Source organism: Rhinopithecus bieti, unplaced genomic scaffold (genome assembly GCF_001698545.2).
Source record: "Rhinopithecus bieti isolate Rb0 unplaced genomic scaffold, ASM169854v2 scaffold_6945, whole genome shotgun sequence".
In the NCBI taxonomy this organism is placed as follows: domain Eukaryota; kingdom Metazoa; phylum Chordata; class Mammalia; order Primates; family Cercopithecidae; genus Rhinopithecus; species Rhinopithecus bieti.
Window position 1 is genome coordinate 233,870 of NW_016805531.1, and position 24,270 is coordinate 258,139.

General features: G+C 34.2%; 1 protein-coding gene across 2 annotated transcripts in view; it reads left to right on the forward strand.

Annotated features, from left to right (window-relative positions):
• The window catches only part of COPS2 (COP9 signalosome subunit 2), a 29,011-nt gene extending 5,334 nt beyond the window's left edge, over positions 1-23,677 (forward strand). Inside the window, exons 2-13 of one of the 2 annotated variants that reach the window (XM_017872765.1) lie at positions 6,334-6,447; positions 7,104-7,181; positions 11,615-11,740; positions 13,810-13,920; positions 14,042-14,119; positions 16,747-16,921; positions 17,152-17,330; positions 17,453-17,505; positions 20,213-20,310; positions 21,456-21,538; positions 22,258-22,316; positions 22,928-23,677. In XM_017872765.1, coding sequence (XP_017728254.1) covers positions 6,334-6,447; positions 7,104-7,181; positions 11,615-11,740; positions 13,810-13,920; positions 14,042-14,119; positions 16,747-16,921; positions 17,152-17,330; positions 17,453-17,505; positions 20,213-20,310; positions 21,456-21,538; positions 22,258-22,316; positions 22,928-23,072 — 1,299 coding nt within the window. In that variant the 3' untranslated portion in view covers positions 23,073-23,677. The remainder of the gene's footprint in view (positions 1-6,333; positions 6,448-7,103; positions 7,182-11,614; positions 11,741-13,809; positions 13,921-14,041; positions 14,120-16,746; positions 16,922-17,151; positions 17,331-17,452; positions 17,506-20,212; positions 20,311-21,455; positions 21,539-22,257; positions 22,317-22,927) is intronic. The other variant, XM_017872766.1, reaches the window with a different exon arrangement.
• Positions 23,678-24,270: the final 593 nt, after the last annotated feature.

Below are 24,270 nucleotides of genomic sequence, written 5' to 3' on the forward strand. Positions count from 1 at the left end.
TTTTTTTTTTTTTTTTTTGGAGACAGAGTCTTACTCTGTTGCCCAGGCTGGATGGAGTGCAGTAGTGCAATTCTCTGCCTCAGCCTCCCAAATGGCTGGGATTACAGGCACAAGCCAGTACGCCTGGCTAATTTTTGTATTTTTAGTAGAGACATGTTTCACCTTTCTGGCCAGGTTGGTCTCGAACTCCCGACCTCAGATGATTCACCCACCTCAGCCTCCCAAAGTGTTGGGATTACAGGTGTGAGGCATCGCGCCCATCCAGTTTTAATTTTTTTAAATTTGTTTTTGTCTGGCAGACTTTTCACAGGGAACCTATATTGCTTTTATTGCTGGGGGTGGGCAGGTTGCAGGGTGTAAATGATGAGCAAAATGTTACTTTAGAGGCCAGAGAGTGACTCTGTCACTCTTTTTAAAATAGATAATACGTGCACATGGTTCAAAACCAGAAAATGTAAAAATATGTGCATCAAAGTTTTTTCCTCCATTCTGTTCTTCATCTGGTTCCCATTCTCAGTAGATAACCAAATATAGATTCTTATTCATCCTCTCTTTTTTTATTTTTTTAACGTTGATATAGCATATTATAAATCTTGCTCTGTGCTTTTTAATTTATCTGAGAGATTATTCTGTATTAAGTATGCAAGGAGCTGACTTTTTTTTATGGCTGCATTGATTGTATGGATGTACCATCCTTTATTTAAACAGTTCTGTATTGATAAGAATTTGGCCTGTTTTCAATATTTTGAAAAAACAATGTGCAGCTTATTTTTAAAAAATAAGCTAGCCAGATTTTTTCATTTTTGTAGATGTAGTTGAAAATTAAGAATCAGGTTTGATAAATAAGTTGAGCCATTAAATTGTATGCTGCTGTTTCAGGATACAAACACACGACTCTGGTGAAGTTGGTTTTCTTGAGGATTTCAGAAGCATTACTTGTTGTAATACATGTCAGTATCATTGGAATAATTTTACTGCACCTTAAAGCTACTACTTCAAAGAAAAATATTGATTTGGAACTTAAATTGGCAACTTTTCAAAAAGGCCTGTTGTATTACCTCGTTAGTGTACCTTGTATAATGAAATTGGAGAGGTTCCAACAAGGATAGCTAAAACAATGGGAGACAACTTTTACATGCTAAGAATAAAATAAAGTTACATACATTTAAGTAATAAACGATTATTTAATAAGCATACATAAATTTAATAAAAAATGACAACTTAAATCTGTAAACTACAACTATCCAACAAAGTGAATTTGTACTTGTACATTATATCCCGAAATGAACATATGGACCTTAGTGGGAATTAGAAACTTCCTACAGGGTTCAACCCCCAAATTTGACACAAGAGGAACTAAAGCATAGAGAATGAGTGATTACCTAAATTTACAGGACAAATTTGTGGGAGAGTCAGAACTAGAGCCCAGGTTTTATAGTAGCTCTTTTAGGATGCTAAAACACAAATGTGACTTTATGGTAGCTCTACCTGGGAAATATAATTTGAACACTGAAAATTTAGAACAACTTTTTTTTTCTTTTTTTTGTTTGAAACAGTTTCGCTCTTGTTGCCCACTCTGGAGTGCAGTGTCACTATCTTGGCTCACCACAACCTCTGCCTCCCGATTCTCCTGCCTCAGCCTCCTGAGTAGCTGAGATTACAGGCATGCGCCCCCATGCCCGGCTAATTTTTTTTGTATTTTTAGTAGAGACAGGGTTTCTCCATGTTGGTCAGGCTGGTCTTGAACCCCGGACCTCAGGTGATCCACCCCCGCTTAGCCTCCCAAAGTGCTGGGATTACAGGTGTTAGCCATCGTGCCCAGCAGACAGTTTTTTGTTTTGTTTTGTTTTTTTAATTCTAACTTCATAGTTAACAAATCAGCACCCATTAATTTGTGTGAATTTTTTTAAATAGATAACTTTATCAGTAGCTAAACCATAAATGGCTACCTAGGATTCGAATCATATCTGGTTTTTAAGGATAATGAAACACTGCCCACACCTCTTAGTGTGCCCAGCATCTTGTCAGCTGTTAGACAAGGCTCAGAAAGCATTCTTAATGGTGACTGTTGTTTTCCTAAAGTACATTTCTTAGGACTTCTATTGGCAATAGATACAAGAGTAAGTAAATGAACTATGGAACTGATCCTGTTCAGCAGTAGCTACATACCTGATATAGTCAAAATTGACCCTGGCTGCTGTATGTTGTGTTATTTTGAAATGTTTACCCACCTTTTATTTTAATTAACCAAACACTAAGCGTTTTGTAATATCCCAGGCTCTCAGAATACACAGATGAATAAGAAAGTTCCTGCTTCTGAGAAGTTCACAATTTGGCCTATTTTAACATACAGAGCTCTATGGTAGAGAGATGCATGTCATATGGAAGCATGACTAAGAAAAAAAATTTAGTTTGCTAAGAAGAGTGATGCTAAGATGAGTTAATGAACACATTTCCCAGCAGTATTAGGGCAGGGAAGTATCTTAGGAGAAAAGCAGAAAGATTATTAGGAGGGAAAGTGGTTTAGAATTCTAGCAAAAAGAGCAGTTTATGCCAAAGCAGAGATTTAAAATTGTGTGACATGTTTGAGAAAGAGTAGATTTTGGTTGTGTGGATGGATCACAAATTGCTTGGGGGAATTATCAGGACATGAGTAGGTTGAAACTATTATTGAATTTTAGATTTTTTTTTATTTTTAATCCCTTTTCCAACTGTTCTTGTAAAACAAGTGCTTGTTTATTTTCATGTATTAAACTCTTCATTTGTTTTAAAGCATTCTTTATATACTAATTAAAATTTCACTTTCTCTTCTGTTAAAAAACATTTAAACTTTTACAAATTATTATCTCTTTTTCATTTGACGTAACTATTTCAGTTTAGCAATACTTACTCAGTACTTCTAGATTTCCTATTCTGAGTGATGGCATCATGTGTTACCAAGCCTTTGATAGTAATTATGGATCACTTTATTTTCCTTTATCTTGTGCCCATATGGGCACTTTTATTTTACCTCCCTAACATTGTTTTACATCTTCTGTGTTTATTCCATCATTTATTGTGTCCCCTGCCTTTTCTCCTCATTCTACTTCTTGGGATCAGGCCTTCACAGCTCCTGGACAGACTTTTAAGATTATCCAATGGACTACCTCATTGCTACCAGAGTACTCTTCCAGAAACACAAATCTGGTTATTTCCTTGTAAAATCTTTTAGAGGCTCTTTATTGGATCTAATCTCCTTGCAAGATTTCTGTTGTCCTCTTCCTCTGTTCAATACCAGTTCATCTTTCATCAACCCCTTACATAACATCCTGTGCTTCAGCCCAAACTATTCATACTATTTCAAGCTTCCTTGCATTTGCACATTAATTGCTTTATTTCAGCTGCCCTTTCTCATTGCTGGTGATTCCTATTCATACTTTTATACCTGACTCGGGTATCTTTTTCCTTCCTCTAACTCAGAAGTAGTTGATTACTCCTTTTTGAGATGCCAGTGGACTTAGTATGTGTGTCTATTATTTATTATAATACAGTTTTGTTTGCATATCTCTTCCTTAATAGACCATGAGTACCTTGAGGGGAAGAGTTGAATTGCAATTATGCAAAAACATTATACATGCCATTTCTTAATCCATATGATATGAAAAACCAAAGGAATATAGTCACAAAATGTAGAGGGCTAAATCAAATCTTGTCTCAGTCATTGTTTTGTTTTGTTTTTTTGTTTTTTGTTTTTTTGGAGTTGTAACATCTAAAGTTTAGAAATCTCTATCTGAAATCTATCAGGTCCCAGAAGTTACAGGTAACTAGTCTTATTATAAGTATTCCATGATTGAATGACAAGACACTGTGTGAGATATGACAGGAAATGTCAAGGATCCTGTTTTTAACAGTGTTATAATTGGTTCAGTAATTTCTAGAAAACTGAAGTTAATCTCTTCCCTTTCTAAAATACTGTTGTTTCTCATTTGCTAGGAAGCTCCAAAACGCTAGTCCTACTGTTGTCATGTATACCTTTCAGCTTCTACTTTCCTCTTCTCAAAACCTGACCTAATTGTTTTTTCTAATTTGTTTTGAGCCAAGAAACCAAAAATAAATGGACTCTGAATTTTTACTTTATGATCAATGTAAATCAGAAATACTTTTCATTTTACTTCCAGGTTCAAGGCTGGAAAATAAAAAAAAAATAATTCTCTGGTTCAGCGAGCTATTCCTCTATCTTATTCAACAGTGTTAAGTGAAGTTTTTATTTTAGTTATTGTATGATAAATCATATATGGTAAATCCATTTGTATTTGTTCCAACTTAGTAAAACAATTAGAAAAGAGCTGATTTCCAAAGGCATAGAGTAGGTTTTATAGCTGTGATTCTTTACTCCAAGTCTTCCCTAAAGAATACCCTTAGGCTGAGATCTGAAATGATATGCAGTAGTTAGCCAGATGAAGAGAGGTAGAGGTAGAGGTGGAAAGAGACAGGAATAACACATAAAAGTGAGAGAATTTGGCACTTGTTGAGTTAAGGCCGTTGAGTTAAGGCCAGGATGGCTGCAGCAAAGTGAATGAGGGAGAACTTGATAGGATATAAGGCTGGACACCGGAGTCAAGTTTTGATGATTTCGCTGTGGATTTTAAGAGGAATGGGACCCATTTTTGAGGAGAGGAATAAGATAATTTACGTTTTGTGAGAATTATTTCACCTGCTTAGCCATGAGGATATTAGAACTTAAAAAGGAGAATGAGAACGCTGTTAAAGTTTGTGGAGAGATGAAAGTAGTTGGGTAGGGTAGGATGGTAGCAAGCAGGGGGTTTGGGAGTGGATAGATTTGAGGTTTATTTTGAAGGTAGAGTCAATAAGGATTTTTATGTTCCAACAAATAGTTACCTTCCATTGTTTATGTTGTTACTACATGTACTATTCTCTTTATCCTCTCTCATTTCATCTAGCGGGCAAACTTCCATTTATCTTTCAAAACCCAGTTTTGAAGCCATCACTGTCACAGCATCATTCTGTATATGGTTGGCTTGTTCATTCTTTACTAATTTCTCTTTTTTTTAGCTTGATCAGTTTCTTTGTTGTCAAGCCTAGATTACAAGGGTTAAGAAGTAAATGAGTAATTATGAAACTTACTTACTACCTAGTTTCATCAAGTGATTTTCATATGTTAAACACAACGGAATTCCAGGTCTTAAATCTGTAAGGCTGACAGACTCATGTCTTCACACGAGGAAGGAATTATCCTCCAGAGGGCGCACATTACAAAGCCACTCTTGATTACTGAAAAATTCATCTTGTGTTAATGTATTTTTGAGCTTTCGAATAACTTATACACAGCATACCTTTCTTCTCTCCTATGCTTTTATGAGACTGTAACATAATTTTTCATAAATATCTCATAAAGAAATTTGTTACTTGTATTTGGATTTAGAAATAACTATAAAACTATTCTTGTCTTTTTGTGTTTGTTTCCAGGTACTATTCTTAATTTGATATAAACTTGCCCTTTGTAATGACTTGTAGCTGAGAAGGAAATAATCTTTATCTTATGACCATAAGATAATTATTTCCATTACACCAATCCATGTGTATTTTGTAATCCTCGTTATTAGACTGAATGTCCTGGAACTGTGTAAAACTCTTGTTTACACTACAAAATAGTTGTTTTATTCCAGTTTTCCCTTCTGCTTTGTTTTTTTCCACTAAGAATAGAACTCATGTAATGGAAAGTCTCATAAAATTATATAAATCCATTTTGTTTTATTTATTTTGATTTGTTATAAAGCCGATTAACGTTAGTATAAACAGCTGTTGTATAGTGCACATAAAGCAAATATTCTTATTAACATAATTATATTTAGTGCTAGATGGCTTTGCCATGTGTAGATTACCATCCTAGCTAGTTTTAAACCATGTTACAATAATGAAATTTAGACTTGGGGAATAGAAAAAAATTATAGAACCAAAGATTAATAATTAGAACACATCTGCATTAGGTTTCCCTCAGATTTCATGACCAACGAAAGCTTAACCACTACAGAATTGGGGTCATTAACCAATATTAGGTCTTTGCATTCTTCTTTTATGTTGATTCTATAGAAATTTTAACTTTCATCTGGAAGAAAGAAATGATTATATTCTGCTATACACCCTCCTCCTTTCTTCAACCCCTGGTTTTATATAACAGTTGAATATCAGTTGGCATTTTATGTATGTATTCAAGGTTGTTTTGTTTTGTAAAAATACGTGGTTTTTCTGTCTTAACAGCATTCACGTTTTACATTGCTATGTGTGGAGTTTTGTTTTTTTTTTTCTTTTAATATTTCTTTCTTTCCAACACAGGAATACTCTGAAGATAGTAACTCCGAGCCAAATGTGGATTTGGAAAATCAGTACTATAATTCCAAAGCATTAAAAGAAGATGACCCAAAAGCAGCATTAAGCAGTTTTCAAAAGGTTTATATTCTTTTCCATTTGATTCTATGTGTTAATTTTTTTTAATGATATGCTAGAACAAATAAGTCCCAGGTGATTTTATCTCAGAAATGTGTTTTGAATACTTAATTATCCTATCAGTTAGCGTTAGGCAGCACAAGCAAATGTTTCAAAAGGGTTATCCTGATGTTTTTTGCAATCAAGCTGTCTGTGGAGCAGGGCCATTGTCCTGAAAAGCTAGGATGGTTCTGGCAGAAGAACCACCAACATGATGGTCAATAGGTATTATCACTGCAGTCTTGTTTCTTTTAGGGGTAAATCACACAGTTGTGGTTTCGTTATTATAAATAGCTTGATTTCTTGACTTACTGTTACACTTACGGATTATTTTTACCATAGGTTGGTTATTCGGGGGAAAAATATTTCAGGAACTGTGTAGTAATCAAGAAGTAGCTCTTAATTTTCCTGATGAAGGAACTTTAAGCTTGCTTATCCTTATGTAAGCATCTTACAACTTGTTTTTTTTAGAGACTTAAAAATGACATTGAGAAATGGTGGTATCCTTGGGGAAATGTTTTTTATGTATATAGTATAAAATTAATTCAATACTTACACATTGGACATCCTTAGAAAATAATGTTAATATTAAGATAAACTAAAATGTCTTCCTCTTTTAGGTTTTGGAACTTGAAGGTGAAAAAGGAGAATGGGGATTTAAAGCACTGAAACAAATGATTAAGATTAACTTCAAGTTGGTAAGATTTGTTTTGAGGGGAATTAAACTAATGAAATAAATTTTTTAGGTAAAAACCTCATTACGACGAAGTACTATTATATCTACTTTTCTCGAGTACTACTTTGGATGTATTTTTATATTTAGTCTGCTTTGCAGTTAGAGCTATAGTAAATACTAAGTAAAAAAAAAAAAAAGATTCCTCATAGGATACAGAAGTTTTCTATTTAAGAAAACTTACTCTTTTAGATGCATTTACAGTATTGGGCTGCTTTTTTTCCCCCCGTTCTGTCACCCAGACTGAAGTGCAGTGGTGCGATCTTGGTTCACTGCAACCTCTGCCTCCTGAGTTCAAGCGATTCTCCTGCCTTAGCCTCCTGAGTAGCTGGGACTACAGGCGTGTGCCACCATTCTCAGCTGGTTTTTTGTATTTTTAGTAGAGACGGGGTTTCACCATGTTAAGCAGGATGGTCTCGATCTCCTGACCTCGTGATCTGTCTGCCTCGGCCTCCCAAAGTGCTGGGATTACAGGCGTGAGCCACCATTATTAATAGATTGACTTTTCCACAAAGGATTAGTGTTTACTTTGGAGTTTTAAAATTCTCCTGTTTATTATAAAGGGTTTCTCTTCCATTGACTAGGGCCAAAACATTAGCATTATGCTTATCTCTTCTCATTGTCTCTTACCCCACAAATAATCCATTGGCAAATCCACATGGCTTTATATCCAGTATGACTGCTACTTACCGTTTCTACCTCTACTACTCTGGTCCAAGGCACCATGATTTCTTACCTGGATTATTGCGATAGCCTCTTAACTGTTCTCCTTACTTTCATCATTACCCTGCTACAGTTCTCCACAAGTAGCAGAGTGATCCTTTTAAAATGTAAATCAGATTATGCCATTCTTTTGCTCCATATCTTCTAGTGGTCCCCATCTCCCTCAGTAAAATCCAGAATTCTTACCATGACCTACAAGTCCCTATGTAAGCTCATCCTTTGCTGCTGTTTTATTTGCTCCATCACTGGCCTTCTTGCTGTTCCTGAAGTCATCCCAAGCACAATCCTGTGTGAAGATTTGCACCTGCTGTTTCTTCTACCTCAGAAGCTCTTCTCTGTTGTAACCATACAGGTTTTTTCTTCATTTGATTCAGGTCTCTGCTCAAATGGCACTGCTTATCAGGATGGCCTTCCCATGACCACCCGATATAAAATAACATTCTTCCCATCATCACTTAAACTTCTTCTTTGCTGTTTTTCTTCTTTGCATATGTCACCATGTGATCTATTATTTTTTGCCCCTCTTCACACCACCCCTCACCCCAAGTAAGTTGTAAGCTCCATGAGAGCAGAACTTTGTTTTGTTTGTTGTTATATTCTTAGAACCTATAATGGTTATAAGATGATAGGACTGGGTACAAACATGAATCTTAGATCACTAAAGGAGAAGAAGAACTTTTAAGAGAAAGATAAAGTTGAAGCTCAGATTAGCAGGGAGTGAAGCAGTTGGAAGGTTCAGAAACTATGGCAAATAGAAGAATAGCTGATATGTTGCCACTTCCCTTTTCCCCTATTTTTGTATTTCCCATATGATTTGTTTCCTCCTCCTCCCCATTAGCTTCTCTATCCCATCTGACTAGTACTTGTATCCAAGTAACTTCTACTAATCTTGTACCTCCTCTTTTTGAGGTACTCTCACTCTGGTATCGTTTATCTCACCTTTAATAGGAGGGGCACTCCATGGCATCTCCTACGGAAGCTGTTCACAAAATGTTTTTGTTCATTTTTTCCCCAAAATATATCAGAATCATTCAAAACACATTAAATGTTATTAAGTATATTGTATATTGCATTTAAATCTAGTTAAAGAATGAAAATTATCTGCATTATATTTACCCTTTCTACTCCTACTGCTCTGACACTCTCAAAACATTTCTATGTTGCCCAGAGCCCCTGTGCTTTCTTTCCATTTTTTGTTTGCAAGAATATTAAACACAAACATTTACTGTATTCAGATTAATAACTTAGAAGGCTGTGGAAGAAGCACCAAGCGTTTCAAGGAACAGAAATTTGTGATTAAACAATCTGTGACATTAGGGACTGAATGTTTAACTCGTAGGTTCTGTGATTTGAGATAATACCAAGACTCCCTATAGAAATTCGCTATTTTAACTTACTAGCAGTGGTTTCATTTTGAATCCATTTGAACACTGTGTTACCCTTAAGACTTGGTTTTGCCATTTTACCTTGAGCAGAGTGGGAAGGAAGGGAGAGGGTTTTTTGCATTTTATGTTATTTTGTCCACCTTACCTACCTTTTGTTTGCTATAGCAGCATCTGTGAATAAGTTACGATTCACAAGAGTGATTTCAACTTCTGTACCTGCCCCTCTCGTTTTCTGATTGGACTCAGAGTAGGACCTATGTTGTGTGTAGTGATTTTAGATAGTAAAAAGTTGGAAGAGTTCACTATCAACTGCTCTGGGACCAATTTACCTACTCTTCCTTCAGTCTTTAATTATAATGTAATTGTTTTTTGAATGAGCTATAAATTATTATAAGGAGATAAATTCAAAACTGCAACTTTTTTTTTTTTTGAGATGAAGTCTTACTCTGTTGCTCAGGCTGGAGTGCAGTGGTGCAATCTTGGTTCACTGTATCACTGTATCACTGCAACCTCTGCCTCCCAGGCTCAAGCTGTCCTCCTGCCTCAGCCTCCAAGTAACTGGGACTGCAGGCGCATGCCACCACACCTGACTAATTTTTGTGTTTTTTGTAAAGACGGTGTTTCACCATGTTACTCAGGCTGGTCTCAAACTCCTGGACTTAAGCGATGCTCGTAGCCTCTCAAAGTGCTGGGATTACAGGAGTGAGCCACCAAGCCCAACCAAAAACTGTAACTTTTTGCAAAACTCCTATTTCAGTGGCAAGGTACAACTTCAAAGTTAGGATAGTCGTATTTCTCTGATTTCCCTTTTGCTACAAGATATGTACTGTAATGTGGATTTAGCAGCTCATTGACAGGATGTTACCTATCATTTAACCCCACATGAAACTTGGAAACAAAAATGGTTATAAATCTATATGTATTTCCATAGTTCTATCCTTTTTTTGTCTCATCCACCTCTACTGTTTTCTTTATTGTAATTCAGTTCTTGCTTAGAAGGTTTCGGGGATTGTTCTCAGGTTTTCTTGTTCTTCATGCTGTGCCTCCGGGCAGAATATGTTGTCGTAAGCAAGATAATTATAACATTATTAGTTTATTCCTCACCCTAATAAATACATATGTTTAATTAGTCAAGGAAAGAAGCATTTGTATCTGCCAGTGCTTCATGTCTTTGATTAAAAAAATAGAATAGAACTCAGGAAAAAAAGATTAATAGCAGTTGCAAATTGTGAGGATTGTGGATGCAGGTTATAAGGTTAGACACATAAATTGACTTAGAGGATATACTTAGGAATGGTACACCTCTCCCAGAATAAGTCTCAGTACACCTTTATTTTTTAGACCATTCTTGTTTCCTGGAACAACCTCAATAGTACAAATACAAGGAATAACAACATTAACTATATCTACTATTGAGTAGAACCTTAGATGGGGAGACTTTTCTTGACATGAAATTAGTATTGATGCTTGAAAAGATTGTTTAATTTCACATTTTCATATATAGCCAGCCAGTTATAGGGAGAAAAGAAACAAGTAACTCTTATTGCAGAGCTTCCTGAGGAAGGGATAAAATTACAGGGGAGAATATAGCTAATAACCTGCATAGCAGGTACCCAAGGCATTTGAAAACTTGGATTTTGGTCGAGTGCGGTGGCTCACACCTGTAATCCCAGCACTTTGGGAGGCCGAGGTGGGCAGATCACCTGAGATTGGGAGTTCAAGACCAGCCTGACCAATATGGAGAAACCCTGTCCCTACTAAAAAACAAATAATAATAATACAAAATTAGCCGAGGGTGGTGGCACATGCCTGTAATCCCAGCTACTCGGGAGGCTGAGGCAGGAGAATCGCTTGAACCTGGAAGGCAGAGGTTGCGGCGAGCCAAGATCGTGCCATTGCACTCCAGCCTGGACAACAAAAGTGAAACTCCGTCTCAAAAAAAAAAGAAAAAACTTGGATTTTATTTGTGTGTTTTGGCTTATGAATATTTTAGTAGGTTTTATGATTTAAATATGTTGTGCAATGACAACTTCTGAAATTTGGAAAGTTTAGCAGTTGTACTTGTTTTATAAGCTAACTTTATACATTTGGTTTGAGTAATCTAATCATTTCAAATTCAGGATAATGTTTATAATGTTCCTGTCATACATAGTTTCTCTTTTACAAAACTATATTAGGAACTATATGAACTACATTTCATTATGTAGTAGTATATTCTATAACCTTAATCATGTGTACATATTTTAGTACCTAAATTTGCATCTGATAATTCATTTTTCTTTTCTCACAGACAAACTTTCCAGAAATGATGAATAGATATAAACAGCTATTGACCTATATTCGGAGTGCAGTCACAAGAAATTATTCTGAAAAATCCATTAATTCTATTCTTGATTATATCTCTACTTCTAAACAGGTTAGACTCAATTTTCCCCTCTTGGCACTATCATTGTGTTTATTATTTATAGTAAGGGCTTTGTTCTTTACAAATGAAAAGATCTAGAGCTTTTATTTAAGTAGTTATGCTAGTTATTAGTGTGCTTTAAAAATGATAAGTACTATTTTCCTGGTTATATTACTGATTATATAATAGTAAAAGGTAATAACTCCAGCTTGATCTCTTTAAATAATTGCTTCAGATACTAAAATCTGTAAACAACTTTTCAGCCTTTTGTTAGACTCCTATACAGTTGCTACCACGGGTCCTTCTAGTAAACTCCATTAGCACTTCAGCTAGCCATTCCGAGGTGTTGAATACACTGAATTACAGGTTAATTGTATGGATTTGGTTATATTAAAATCTTTGAGAAGTGCCTGTGCTCTTATCAGTTAGTGTTTGGCATTACTCAACAGGTGCTCAGTAAATGCTTCTGCAAAGGATGGGTGGATAATGAAAGAAGAGCTACTGATGAAAGAAACTAAAGAAGGTATTGGGAGTGATAGTGCTTTCATTATGAGTCTAGATTTTGGTTGTTAAGAAAACCAATGATTATTTTATAAATTTTTTTGCAAGATAATTTTTAATTGGGTCATTTGGTCTTATCCTTGTAAGCAGTGTAGTCCTCAGTTTTAGTTTTTCATCCTCGTACTCTGTGATATTTGGGTACAAGATATAGTCTCTATATCATTTAGTATTTCTTAGAATATTTGATATTTTTTGTACTTACAATCAAAGAATGTTCAGATCAAAATCAGCCTCATTTAATGTCTTTTCTACTAGATGTCATTTTTTTCAGGCACTTTCTACTCTTTATATTTAAATTTTATGTAATGCAAATAGAGGAAGGTAAACTTACATATTTTGTTAGAATATTAACACTTAACGACACTAATTCTAGAGTTAAGTTATATATCGTGGAGCTTTCCTAAAGTGGGGAAATGTTTTCCAACTCTTAAAAACGAGTGTCATCAAAACATATTTGAGACACTGTTTATAAATATTATGCCAGTAATTGGAGCAAGGGGAGGGAATCCAGTGATTTTGAAATTTCAGGACTGCATGCTCTGTGTGCTGTTATATGTAAGGTTTTTGTCTTTTGAAAGTAACAACAGATACTGGGTGGGCGGTACTCTGTTCTATTCAATATGCCATCAGTAGTCATGCATAAATAGATGGTGTTTTCTGAAAATGTGAAATTTTCCTGCTCTTACAGTCCTCTTCTTGATCCAGTTAAGCAGAGAATTAGATATTCAAACAAAGGCAAAGCCAGAAGTAGGGGGAAGAGGGTGGGCAGGGGAACTTAACAAGATGTAAAACAAATAATGATTTCCATGAAAAAATGCCACACAGATTGGTGAATTGGTGGTGATTAGACATAGTTAAAATTATACTAGACTTTTCTTTCCACCCACCTCCATGGTTTACCAGTGACTTAAAAACTGTGCAGTTGAGTTACTTAGTCACATTTATAGAAGAATTTTGAGGGAAGGAGCTTATTTCTTTCTTCACCAGCATGCTTAGTGTTTGCCACGTTGTAGGCTCCAGATAAGGGTTGAGTGAATAAGATATACACTCTTAGTAACAATACAACTAGTTCTATGTGCATTTCATTTACTGCTGTTAATGTGAAATGTGTGGCTGATCTGAGTGGAGTGGTATTTACAACTAATTGAGCACAACCAGTTACAGATTACTTTGTTCCTTCTCCACTCCTACTGCTTCACTTGACTAGCTTTTTAAAAAGTAAAATAAAATACAGAATGAATTATTAGTTTGGGAAGGACAAACGTATACTATTACAGCATGAGAACTTACCGCAGTATGTTTTTATGGGGAAATATTTTCTGGGTTTTATAAAACAACCGATCATGGCACTTGTAAATTTGGTCTGTATTTTGCTTCAGTTTGTTAATTTTTTGGACTGTAGAAGACATTCAGTAAGATACAGATAGTGTATCTTATGTGTATTAAAGTTCAAAGATGCACTTTTAGTTTGTTCAAATTAACTTTATTAACAGGTACAAATTTGCTGTTTACAATTATAGAATTCTGATTTTTTATGTCAGATGGATTTACTGCAGGAATTCTATGAAACAACACTGGAAGCTTTGAAAGATGCTAAGAATGATAGACTGTGGTTTAAGACAAACACAAAGGTAACAATTATAATTACTTACACTTTTCTTTTGAAAAGTGGGTGGGTGTTTTTAATAAAGTCTCCTGAAGATACACATCTTCTGTTGAAATCTTGATTTTAATAAGTTTGCTTTCTTGCAGCTTGGAAAATTATATTTAGAACGAGAGGAATATGGAAAGCTTCAAAAAATTTTACGCCAGTTACATCAGTCCTGCCAGGTAGCTTTCCCTTATTTTTTTCTGAATATTTCTTCATAATAAAAGTATAATCAATAATTATATTCAAAATATTGTTTAGGGATGTTTTGTTTAAGCATTATCCCAAAATAAAATTTAGAAAATACGTTATAAAATTACCTTTTTTTTTTTTTCTTTTTTTTTTGAGAGAGGGTCTGGCTCTGTCACCCAGGCTGGAGAGTGCAGTGGCGCAATCTTGGCTCACTGCAACCTCTGCCTCCTGGGCTGAAGCAGTCTTCCCACCTCAGCCTCCTAAGTAGCTGGGACTATAAGCGCACACCACCATGCCCAGCTAATTTTTTGTATTTTTTTGGAGAGGTGGAGTTTTGCTGTGTTGCCCAGGCTGGTCTTGAACTCCTGAGCTCAGGCAATCCACCCACCTCGGCCACCCAAAGTGCTGGGATTACAAGCGTGAGCCACCATGCCTGGCCCCTCAATCTTTATTCTTTGTGTAATGAGGTACTAAGTATCAATAAACAAACAGGCCTGTTGTAATACTTAACTATTATATTGATATTTAGTTATATACCCTATGAAAACAGAGCTGGGATATTATAAGCATGTGTAATAAAGATATTTTTTATTCCGATTTATATGAATCCTAGCAGCATTGTCCAACAGAACTTTAAGTCATACTGGGAATGTTCTATATCTGTTGTCCAATATGGTACCACCAGCTATGTGTACCTATCAAGCATTTGAAGTATGGCTAGTGTGACAGAGGTACTGAGTTCTTTATTTTCTGTTATTAATTACTTTATATTTGAAAAGCCATATGGTCAGGACAGAATGGCTCTATAACTTTTTAACCAGACTTTCATTTTATATTCCCTTTTTTGTCTTAACCAAATACATCATTTAATACTAGTTTAAATTTAAATATTTTTAAACTCTTCCAGTGCCATGTACTATTTTTTTCCAACCCCTCCCACCCCCGCCACCATGTAGTATTATTTAAATGATATATGTGTCATTTCTGTGAATGGGAGAAATGATCAAGAGACTGTTGTAAATGAATCACCTGCAGATACTCAATAGTTTTGTAAAGCAGATTAGTCACTTAGGAATTATTTCTTGTCTACACATTGTTAGGATGCTTTAGTCTGATTCATAACCAACTGGAGGTTCAGTTCCCTGTGAAATGGAAATGTTGGAGCAGCCATCTCTGAATGATGGAGGGTCTTTCAGTATGTATATAAAGAATTTGAGAAAACCCTTTGAAGAAGTTTTGCTTTAAGAACGTAAGAAAAATGCTATCAGGATGGTAAATAGCATTATATTACTTAGTACTTTGGTGGAAGTATGTTCAGGGAAAGATGAGGGATACTCTAGATGTATAAATTGTTTTGTATATTGTATGTTTTACTCTGGTTGTGATTCATTAGTGAATAATTAAACAGAATTTTAAGTTTGAAGACCCAATAAACAATAAATTTTGGCTTAGTGTATGTCAGTGTGAGATATTTATGAATATCTTACTGCTGATCATATTGCTATTTATCATGGCCCACATTTCGTGGGCTGTTGGTCAACTTTAAAGGCATGCTCAAATGTCATCACCTTTTTGTGATTCATGTGACGTCCTCCAGGAAAGTTAGTCCCTATTTCATTCTCCTAGGCACTTGATTTATGCTTCACCTAGTCATTGTCATTTATATTGTAATTTATCTACTGTGACAGATTAATCTTCTGCTAGAGTGTGAACTTTTTGAGACCAAGAACCTTGGGGTTTTTAACTTTTATGTCCCCATGATAGACCCAGCACCTGGCATGTGGAAGGGACTTAGGAAGGGCTTTTTACTTGAATAAGTGGTTCTAAAGCAGTTGTGAGGATTTGGGGAAGACAATAATAAATCTCCTAGATAAAAACATAAACATTAAAACATTTCATACATAGAGCAGTCCCCCCAACCCTTATCCACAGTTTGCGTTCCTCAATTTCAGTTTCGTGTGGTCAACTTATTTCCTGTGGTCTGAAAATAAGATATTTTGAGAAAGAGAGAGAGAGATCACATTCACATAACCTTTATTACAGTGTATTATGTGTTCTATTTTATGATCAGTTATTGTTAATGTCTTACTGTACTTGATTTATAAATTAAACTTAATCATAGGTATGTATGTACAGTAAGTTTTCACTTAACATTGTTAATAGGTTCTTAGAGACTGTGATTTAATGTTCTTTTTGTTCAACACCACATTGATGAGGGGAAAAAATGATTTCATTGTACATTGTTTTGCTTAAGGTCATGGTTTCCAAGAACCTATTGACAGCGTTGAATGAGGACTTACTATATAGGAAAAAACATAGTACTATACATAGTTTCAGACATCCACTGGAGGTCTTAGAATATATTCGCTATGGATAAGGAAGGACTACTGTACAAAAAACCTTTGGCTACTTTTCCTTATAACTAAAAGTGGAAAGGATGTGTTAGTTTCTTTTTGGCCATTACAAGTGGTATTCTTAGTACTGTAGCTTCCAATTAAAATTTGTATTGCCTTTTCACATGGAAATAGTATTATAAACGTAAGATTTCCAGGCTAATGCAAATAAGAATTACTGTCTGAATTCTATCTTGTCTAAAGTTAAGTATTTGCTTTCCTAGACTGATGATGGAGAAGATGATCTGAAAAAAGGTACACAGTTATTAGAAATTTATGCTTTGGAAATTCAAATGTACACAGCACAGAAAAATAACAAAAAACTTAAAGCACTCTATGAACAGTCACTTCACATCAAGTCTGCCATCCCTCATCCACTGATTATGGGAGTTATCAGAGGCAAGTTTGGTTTGGAAAGGGTGGGCAGTGGCATGGGGAGATATCAAAGTGTTTAATTAAGCTCTTGCTTTTTAGAACTTCAGTGTATACCTCGGGGCCAGTACTCTTCAAGTTACAGAATTTAAAAACTGAGAGGCACTGAAATAGTTTTCATTTGGCCTTTATGAGGTGGTCAATCTTGTTATTACAGAATGAAAATGTCCTATTTTCTCGTGTCTTATTCTTCACAGAATGTGGTGGTAAAATGCACTTGAGAGAAGGTGAATTTGAAAAGGCACACACTGATTTTTTTGAAGCCTTCAAGAATTATGATGAATCGGGAAGTCCAAGACGAACCACTTGCTTAAAATATTTGGTCTTAGCAAATATGCTTATGAAATCGGGAATAAATCCATTTGACTCACAGGAGGTACGTGTGTTTTAATTGTTAATTTCTCTTATCAGCTATCTGGAAATGAATGTTATTTCTTTTTTTAAAATGTTATTTCTTTGTACATATATTTAGTTAATTTTTTTCTTTACTGTGTTTAGGCCAAGCCGTACAAAAATGATCCAGAAATTTTAGCAATGACGAATTTAGTAAGGTAAGATTTTATATTTCAGTTAAGAGAAATTTCCTTAAAGCAGTTCATAAAGGAGCGAGAGAGAAAACTTTTCAGAACTCAGTTGATATTCAACATTTGCCCTTTTGTATTTTCTTAGAAAAGTTTGTAGAATTTTTATTTTCTGAAGTTACTTATATGGTGTTTTTTGTAGCCATAAGATTTTATAAAGTATCCACTACTTAGTTTTCCTATTATCTGTGTGTGTGTCTGTCTGTCTGCGCACACACACATGCACCTGCGTCTTTCAGTGGAAAATTGATTGTGGATGTCTTAAAACGTTATTTCACAATGGTACTGCCTATACCTCTCTTAATCCAAAATGAAATTATGAACTAGTCCAAGATGAGTCAAGAATTTTCAGTAAGACAAGACGGCATAAGCATATTTCTTTACTCATATATTTTCTCAATGATAAGATGGAAGTATTTTTTAAAATGTTTACAATGGATAATTTTCTGAGGTGGAGTGTGGGGTGGCAGAAGGGTCGTACTGGTAAGAAACCCAAGATTTATTGAATGATTCGTAATGATGGTTAACCACTGAAGAACCTACCATAGTCAATTAATATTCAACAAAATTATGGAAGATAAGACCAAACAAAAAACCTAGAAGAAAAGGCCCATTTTTGCAGAAGGAATTAGTAAAAGAAACTTTCCTCCTGGCATAGAATAAATGGAACCCAGGGTTTTTGTGGGTTTTATTCATTAAAAAGTATAAGAAATTTACCAAGTTTCTTCAGATCTTTTATTTTAAGTTGTACAGCTGAGTTTTACCACAGCTGGAAAAACGTAGTTAGGGACATAAAGCAGGGCTTTTTTTTTTTTTTTTCCAGATATATGTAAATAATTTAGGTGACCAGACATTCTATTTATAGTACTTTTTCATTGAACAGAAAATGCTATTAGACTGCAAATTATGGGTCACCTACATATAAATTGTATGTACTTGGAGAAAATAACTTATTTCATGATATTAAAGTTCCTGTGTAAAATGTCCTCATTTAACTTTTAAACCTTAATTTTGGCTGCAAAAAAAAAAAAATAAAAGGGTTTTTTTTAGAGGGACTAAGAACAGTTGGGAATTAAAAACCTTAAGTTACCACATTAAATCAGTTTCTTTATTGTTTATTTTAATTTGGTTGTTGAATTAGGTTACTTTTAATTATGATGCTTTTCTTCATCATAAAGATGAAGTTTTCTTCATCTTTATTTCAGGTAGTTTATTTCATTCACATTTGGTCACATTAATTAAGAACCAAAGTTGTTTATAATGTTAAATTGCTGAGCAGCAATTTAGAAAGAAATATGGAGGAAAAGCTTTGCCCTAGACATTGATATTTTATATAAATTAAATTGGCTAAGTACATTAAAATTGGTTAAAGGACTGATTTATCAGAACTTTATCTGACTTACATCAGAATATATAATGATATTTATATATTTATTATATCCAACTACTCCAGTGAAGCCACTGTATTGGAACTCAAAACTTATTTTAATGGTAAATTTTGACCCACATGATGTGACCCATGGTGTCCCACAATTTTGTATAAGATGTTTTTTTTTTAAACCCCGCTTAAGAAATGGAAGAATGTCTTACAGTTAAAATATGTATGTATACAAATATAAAATAAATGTTTATGCAAGTGTTTTCAATTCTTGAATATGTCCTCCTATATAGTACATTACAGCAGTGTATTTGGGGTAGGTAAGAAAGTAATGCTTCCTAATTTTATCTTCCTAGTCAGTTGCCAGGAGACTAGAGGAAAATAATTCCTGTTGAAGCACTTGAATCAGCTGTCCCCTAACATGAAGTTACATTGGGACCCAGCAGATGGAAGCACTAGCAGAGGGCGTGCAGAATAGCTGATGATACATATAAAGCAGACAGTGGTGCCATATCCAGAAGGTTGGATTCTTCCTTCTCAGCACCTTTAGCAATCCCCATAGAGCTTTACAGAATTATTTCAAGAGGAGATACTAGATACCTCAGAGAATTATGACTATAAATCAGCCTTTGGCCTTCTGCAGCAGGGGATTCCATCACTCTTGACTTTGTGTGTACACCTAATTGGCACTAATTATCTGCCACTGATGTCTCTGCTTTATAGCTCAGTGGGATTTTAAGGTTAGAGAGACTTGAGAAATGTTCCTTTTGAAAATTTTGACAGTTGCTGGTAGCTTTCTAGAATATAAAAGTTAGGAAGCTGCATTTTCTGAATAACCTACACAGAGGATATACTCTCTTATTTGAAAGACACAGCTACACCCATTCATGTAGTAGTGTACATGAAACCCGGTTCCTTTCATTATGAACAATTAGGAATTAAATGCACAATTTCATTTGGAAACATCGAACATTAAATAGTCATTAAATGTTTTATTGCTAACTTTTAACAAAATAAGATATTGAAGTGATTTTAATTAACTATGTATAAATATAGTATATAACCCCAAAAGAAGATTTATTTAATCTTTCTTTTAAAAAACCGAAAGCATGAAAAGGAAATTTATATTTTTTTGGCAGAAGGATATATGTGCTTGTTTAACTCTGATTTCCATGACAGAAAGTATAATATTATTTAGATTTTTGCATATGAAAATTGAGAAACAGGCTCTTTGAATTATCTGATTTAATACATAACTTCTTCATGTTTGACATAATTTACACTTTTGTTTTCTATTAGTGCCTATCAGAATAATGACATCACTGAATTTGAAAAGATTCTGAAAACAAATCACAGCAACATCATGGATGATCCTTTCATAAGAGAACACATCGAAGGTATGTTCTTTCTGCCAACTGGATTCTATTACTTTCTTTGCCACTGTCAAACAAATGCTTCTTAATGAAGCTGCATGGCATTAAGCTGTTTTTCTTCTGTCTCTTGCAAAGTATAGATATGTTTCTAAATGCTGTCATTGGATGGGATATTCCTTAAAATTATGAAGCTGTTTAAAGAAATTAGCCAATTTCGTATTAGTATAGTCAAGTTTGTTATATAATGTCCATTTTGTTTAAGGTAACTGTCCCTTTTTAAAAAAATCTAATATAGATGCTGTTGCATGTTTATTATTGATGCTTAGGTTCAAAGTTAATTTTAGGGTTTATTTTGACAAATAACAAAAGTTTTGAAAATATCCTGCTGTAGATAATGCTCAGATGTATGTACTGTGAAAGATAAGGTAACATTGTGAAGGTTTCATACCAGTAAGTGAATGAGGTTTTTAGCAAGTTACATTGAATTACCAAAGACTACAATCATCTCTTTGTTCTTGAACCTCTTTTATAGCTCCAGTTTTCCCACCTATTATGGAGCTATTTGAAGGTTTTTAAATGACCATTTGGAACTAGATTTCAGATGCATCAGAAGTAATGTTCTCTTGTTCCCCATCTTCCTTTCTCTTTTAATCAACAGACATTTGAAAAGTTCTTACATGAACCTAGAATGATACGGCAGTTTATAGATATAGAAAAATGTAGAATCTTTGTACATGAATTTCAACCTGATTTTTAAAAATTTTAAGACAAAACTGGAGGAAATTGTAAACGCATTATATGAAATATAGTACTCTAGGTTTTGAGAGAGTCTAAAACAAGGAACTTGGCTGGCTGATATAAATCAGAGCTTCTTAAAGTATGTTAACTGTTGAGGACATGATAAGTAGTGTAATATTGAGAAGGCAAGACAGTATTTTAGTAGAGTGTCAACATCAACAAAATCAAGGAGGTGGGAACAAGAAGTTATGGGATAGGCAGCAACTGATCATACTGTGCATCCATTGACCCAGGTATTTTAAAATCTAAACACTTTATATCCTTGCCAGTCAGGAAAATGTATTTTGAGAAGATAATTAGGAGTACATAATGATTCATAAAGATATCATACAAACTTAAATAAAATGTTACTTTAATTTTTTGTCTTTCAGAGCTTTTGCGAAACATCAGAACACAAGTGCTTATAAAATTAATTAAGCCTTACACAAGAATACATATTCCTTTTATTTCTAAGGTACTTACATTCATGGATTTTAATGGTGTTTATAATTTATAGTTATAAATGCAGTATACCAGTCTTCCATTTAAGAGTCACTCTAACTTGATAACATTTTATTATAATAATACATTTTTTAAGTTAAACATAAGGGCTTTACTTTTAATTTTTTATTTATTTTTATTTATTTTTTAAGAGACAGGGTCTTGCTGTATAGCCCAGGCTGGAGTACAATGTCTATTCACAGACACAGTGTGGCACACTATATAGTCTTGAACTCCTGACCTCAGGCAAGCCTCCTACCTCAGCCTCCTGAGTAGCTGGGACTGGGCTTTACTTTTAATGTGACTTTTTCTGTTTTCTTGGCATAAATTGAGTTAACAGCAAAGAGCCTTAACATTGTAACAAAGAAATTAGGAATCACGAAATTTCTTTTTAAACATACTTTCACCCTCAGAGAAAATTTGTAGGGGAGAGTAGTAGCTAAAATATATAATTGATGAAGGGTTAACTTCAACTACAATAAAATTTTTGTAGGAATATACTTCAGAAGTTAAAATTTTAAGTCTTTATCAGACCTGTGTTCTCAGAGATATTTTGAAGTGATAATGTATTATGTTTAAAAATATTCACTAATTTTCCCTTAAGTGATAGAAATGAATTAAAATTAGAATGATTATGTAAAATTATGAAGTCTTAAAAATGTGAATTAGTATATAACAAGTCTTTTGTCTTAGGAGTTAAACATAGATGTAGCTGATGTGGAGAGCTTGCTGGTGCAGTGCATATTGGATAAGTAAGTACTTTACTATTTTTTATCACAAAATATTTGGTACCATAAGTTTTGAATAATAGTGACAAAGGTAGCAATTGGATTATTGATTATTCATAAAAAGCACCCTCGTGTTATGGTTTTCTATTAGAAGAGACATATATGTATGTGTGATGGTTTTTGATGAATGGGCATATTAAACACATCTCATAAAAGTTCTAAATGATTTTCAGAAGGATTTGTTATTATATACAGCCAAAGAATTATTTAATGAATAGTATTTGTGTATGTTTTAAGTATAGGGTATGTGGTACATAACATTTTGAAATTACATCTTTCTTAAAACAGTACAGTGCTTAAAACTTCACAGGTGATTTTTGCCTTTGATTAATTGGATAAATCTATGCCTCATGGTTCTTTCAGTGAAACTGATGAAAAGTATCTGAAATCTGGTTTCTATCTGGAGTTTGAATAACACAGTGAAGTTAAAACTAACACTGAACTCATTTAATGTAGGCAGCTGCTTTTTTTTTTTTTTTTTTGCATTTGTTGATACTGTATTTTATGAAACATTAGTCCAGAAACTGTGCTTGATGAAAGTCTTTTGTAGACACATCTTATTTATTTATTTCTAGCACTATTCATGGCCGAATTGATCAAGTCAACCAACTCCTTGAACTGGATCATCAGAAGAGGGGTGGTGCACGATATACTGCACTAGATAAATGGACCAACCAACTAAATTCTCTCAACCAGGCTGTAGTCAGTAAACTGGCTTAACAGAGAACAAGCTTTTACAGACGTCCTTAAGGCAACAGTGCAGAGATGTAATCCTTAAAAGAACTGGGAATGGCAAAACTACTGTCGGTTGATGTGTCCTGAAAATTATTGGAGTTATGGCAGAAGTGCTTTTTTGATCAACTGGTTTGTGTTTTGCTGCTGCATTTATCCCAAGAAAAACAGCTTTAATCTCCAGAAGAAAACCAAAATACCATGGGATTTATGCTGTATTGACATCTTGCCCTAAACATACAACATCATAGTAATTTGTCATGGGCAACATGACCAGAGAGAAGATTTTTGTCATGATTTTAAATACACTGACACGCTACTGTTGGTTAAATTTAAACATGTTTTACCTGCAGAAATTCTCTCACAAATAACCTGCAATAACTTGAAATGCATACCCTTTTGAACACTTCCTTTTCTCATGTATAAATTAAAATGTTTGCTGCATTTTGCAAAATGTCAATTCTCTAAAAATGTGTCCGTATATTTCTGTACCTGCAGTGTAGTAAAGGTTTAGACGAAACCCCGTAATTATAGTGGCATACTGTCACTTAGGTTTCAAGCAGCAAAATAAACAGTGCAGCTCAGAAATTGTAGTTTGGTTCTTGATGTGTTTTTATTACATTTGGAGTTGTTGTTTTGTTTTTTAGTACCTTCGAAATTTCAAATTATTTTATCTTCAGTTAATGATTTTAAAAGCCTGGGGCAAATAAGCTGGTTATTTGCTTTCAAGTTTTAAAAGTAGTCTTTATTGATGCAGTAAGGAGAACTACTTTCTAACAAAACACTTGCATAGTTATGACAGTGATGCTTTAAAGGAATAAAATTCTTTTTTTTTTAAAGAGTGATATTCCTTTTCAAAAGAATACTGACTCTCAGAATGTTCACTTTAAACAAATATGCCAGAACATAGACAGCTAAATGAATGTTACTCTGAATAGTGATCATGCTGGAAGGTTATTTCCTAATGCCAGCAATCTACCATTGCCCAAAACCTGTTGGGTTTACTCTTTTAGAATTGCATTCAAAGTTAATTTGTCACAGACACTATTAACTTTATGATTATATGTTGTTTTAAAAAATACAGTATTAGGAAGCTTGATTATTTTTAGTTACCATTATTTGGCACCAAGTGAAAGTTTCCAAAACTTCCACCTAACTTTGAGGTAATGCAGAAAGTATACAACTG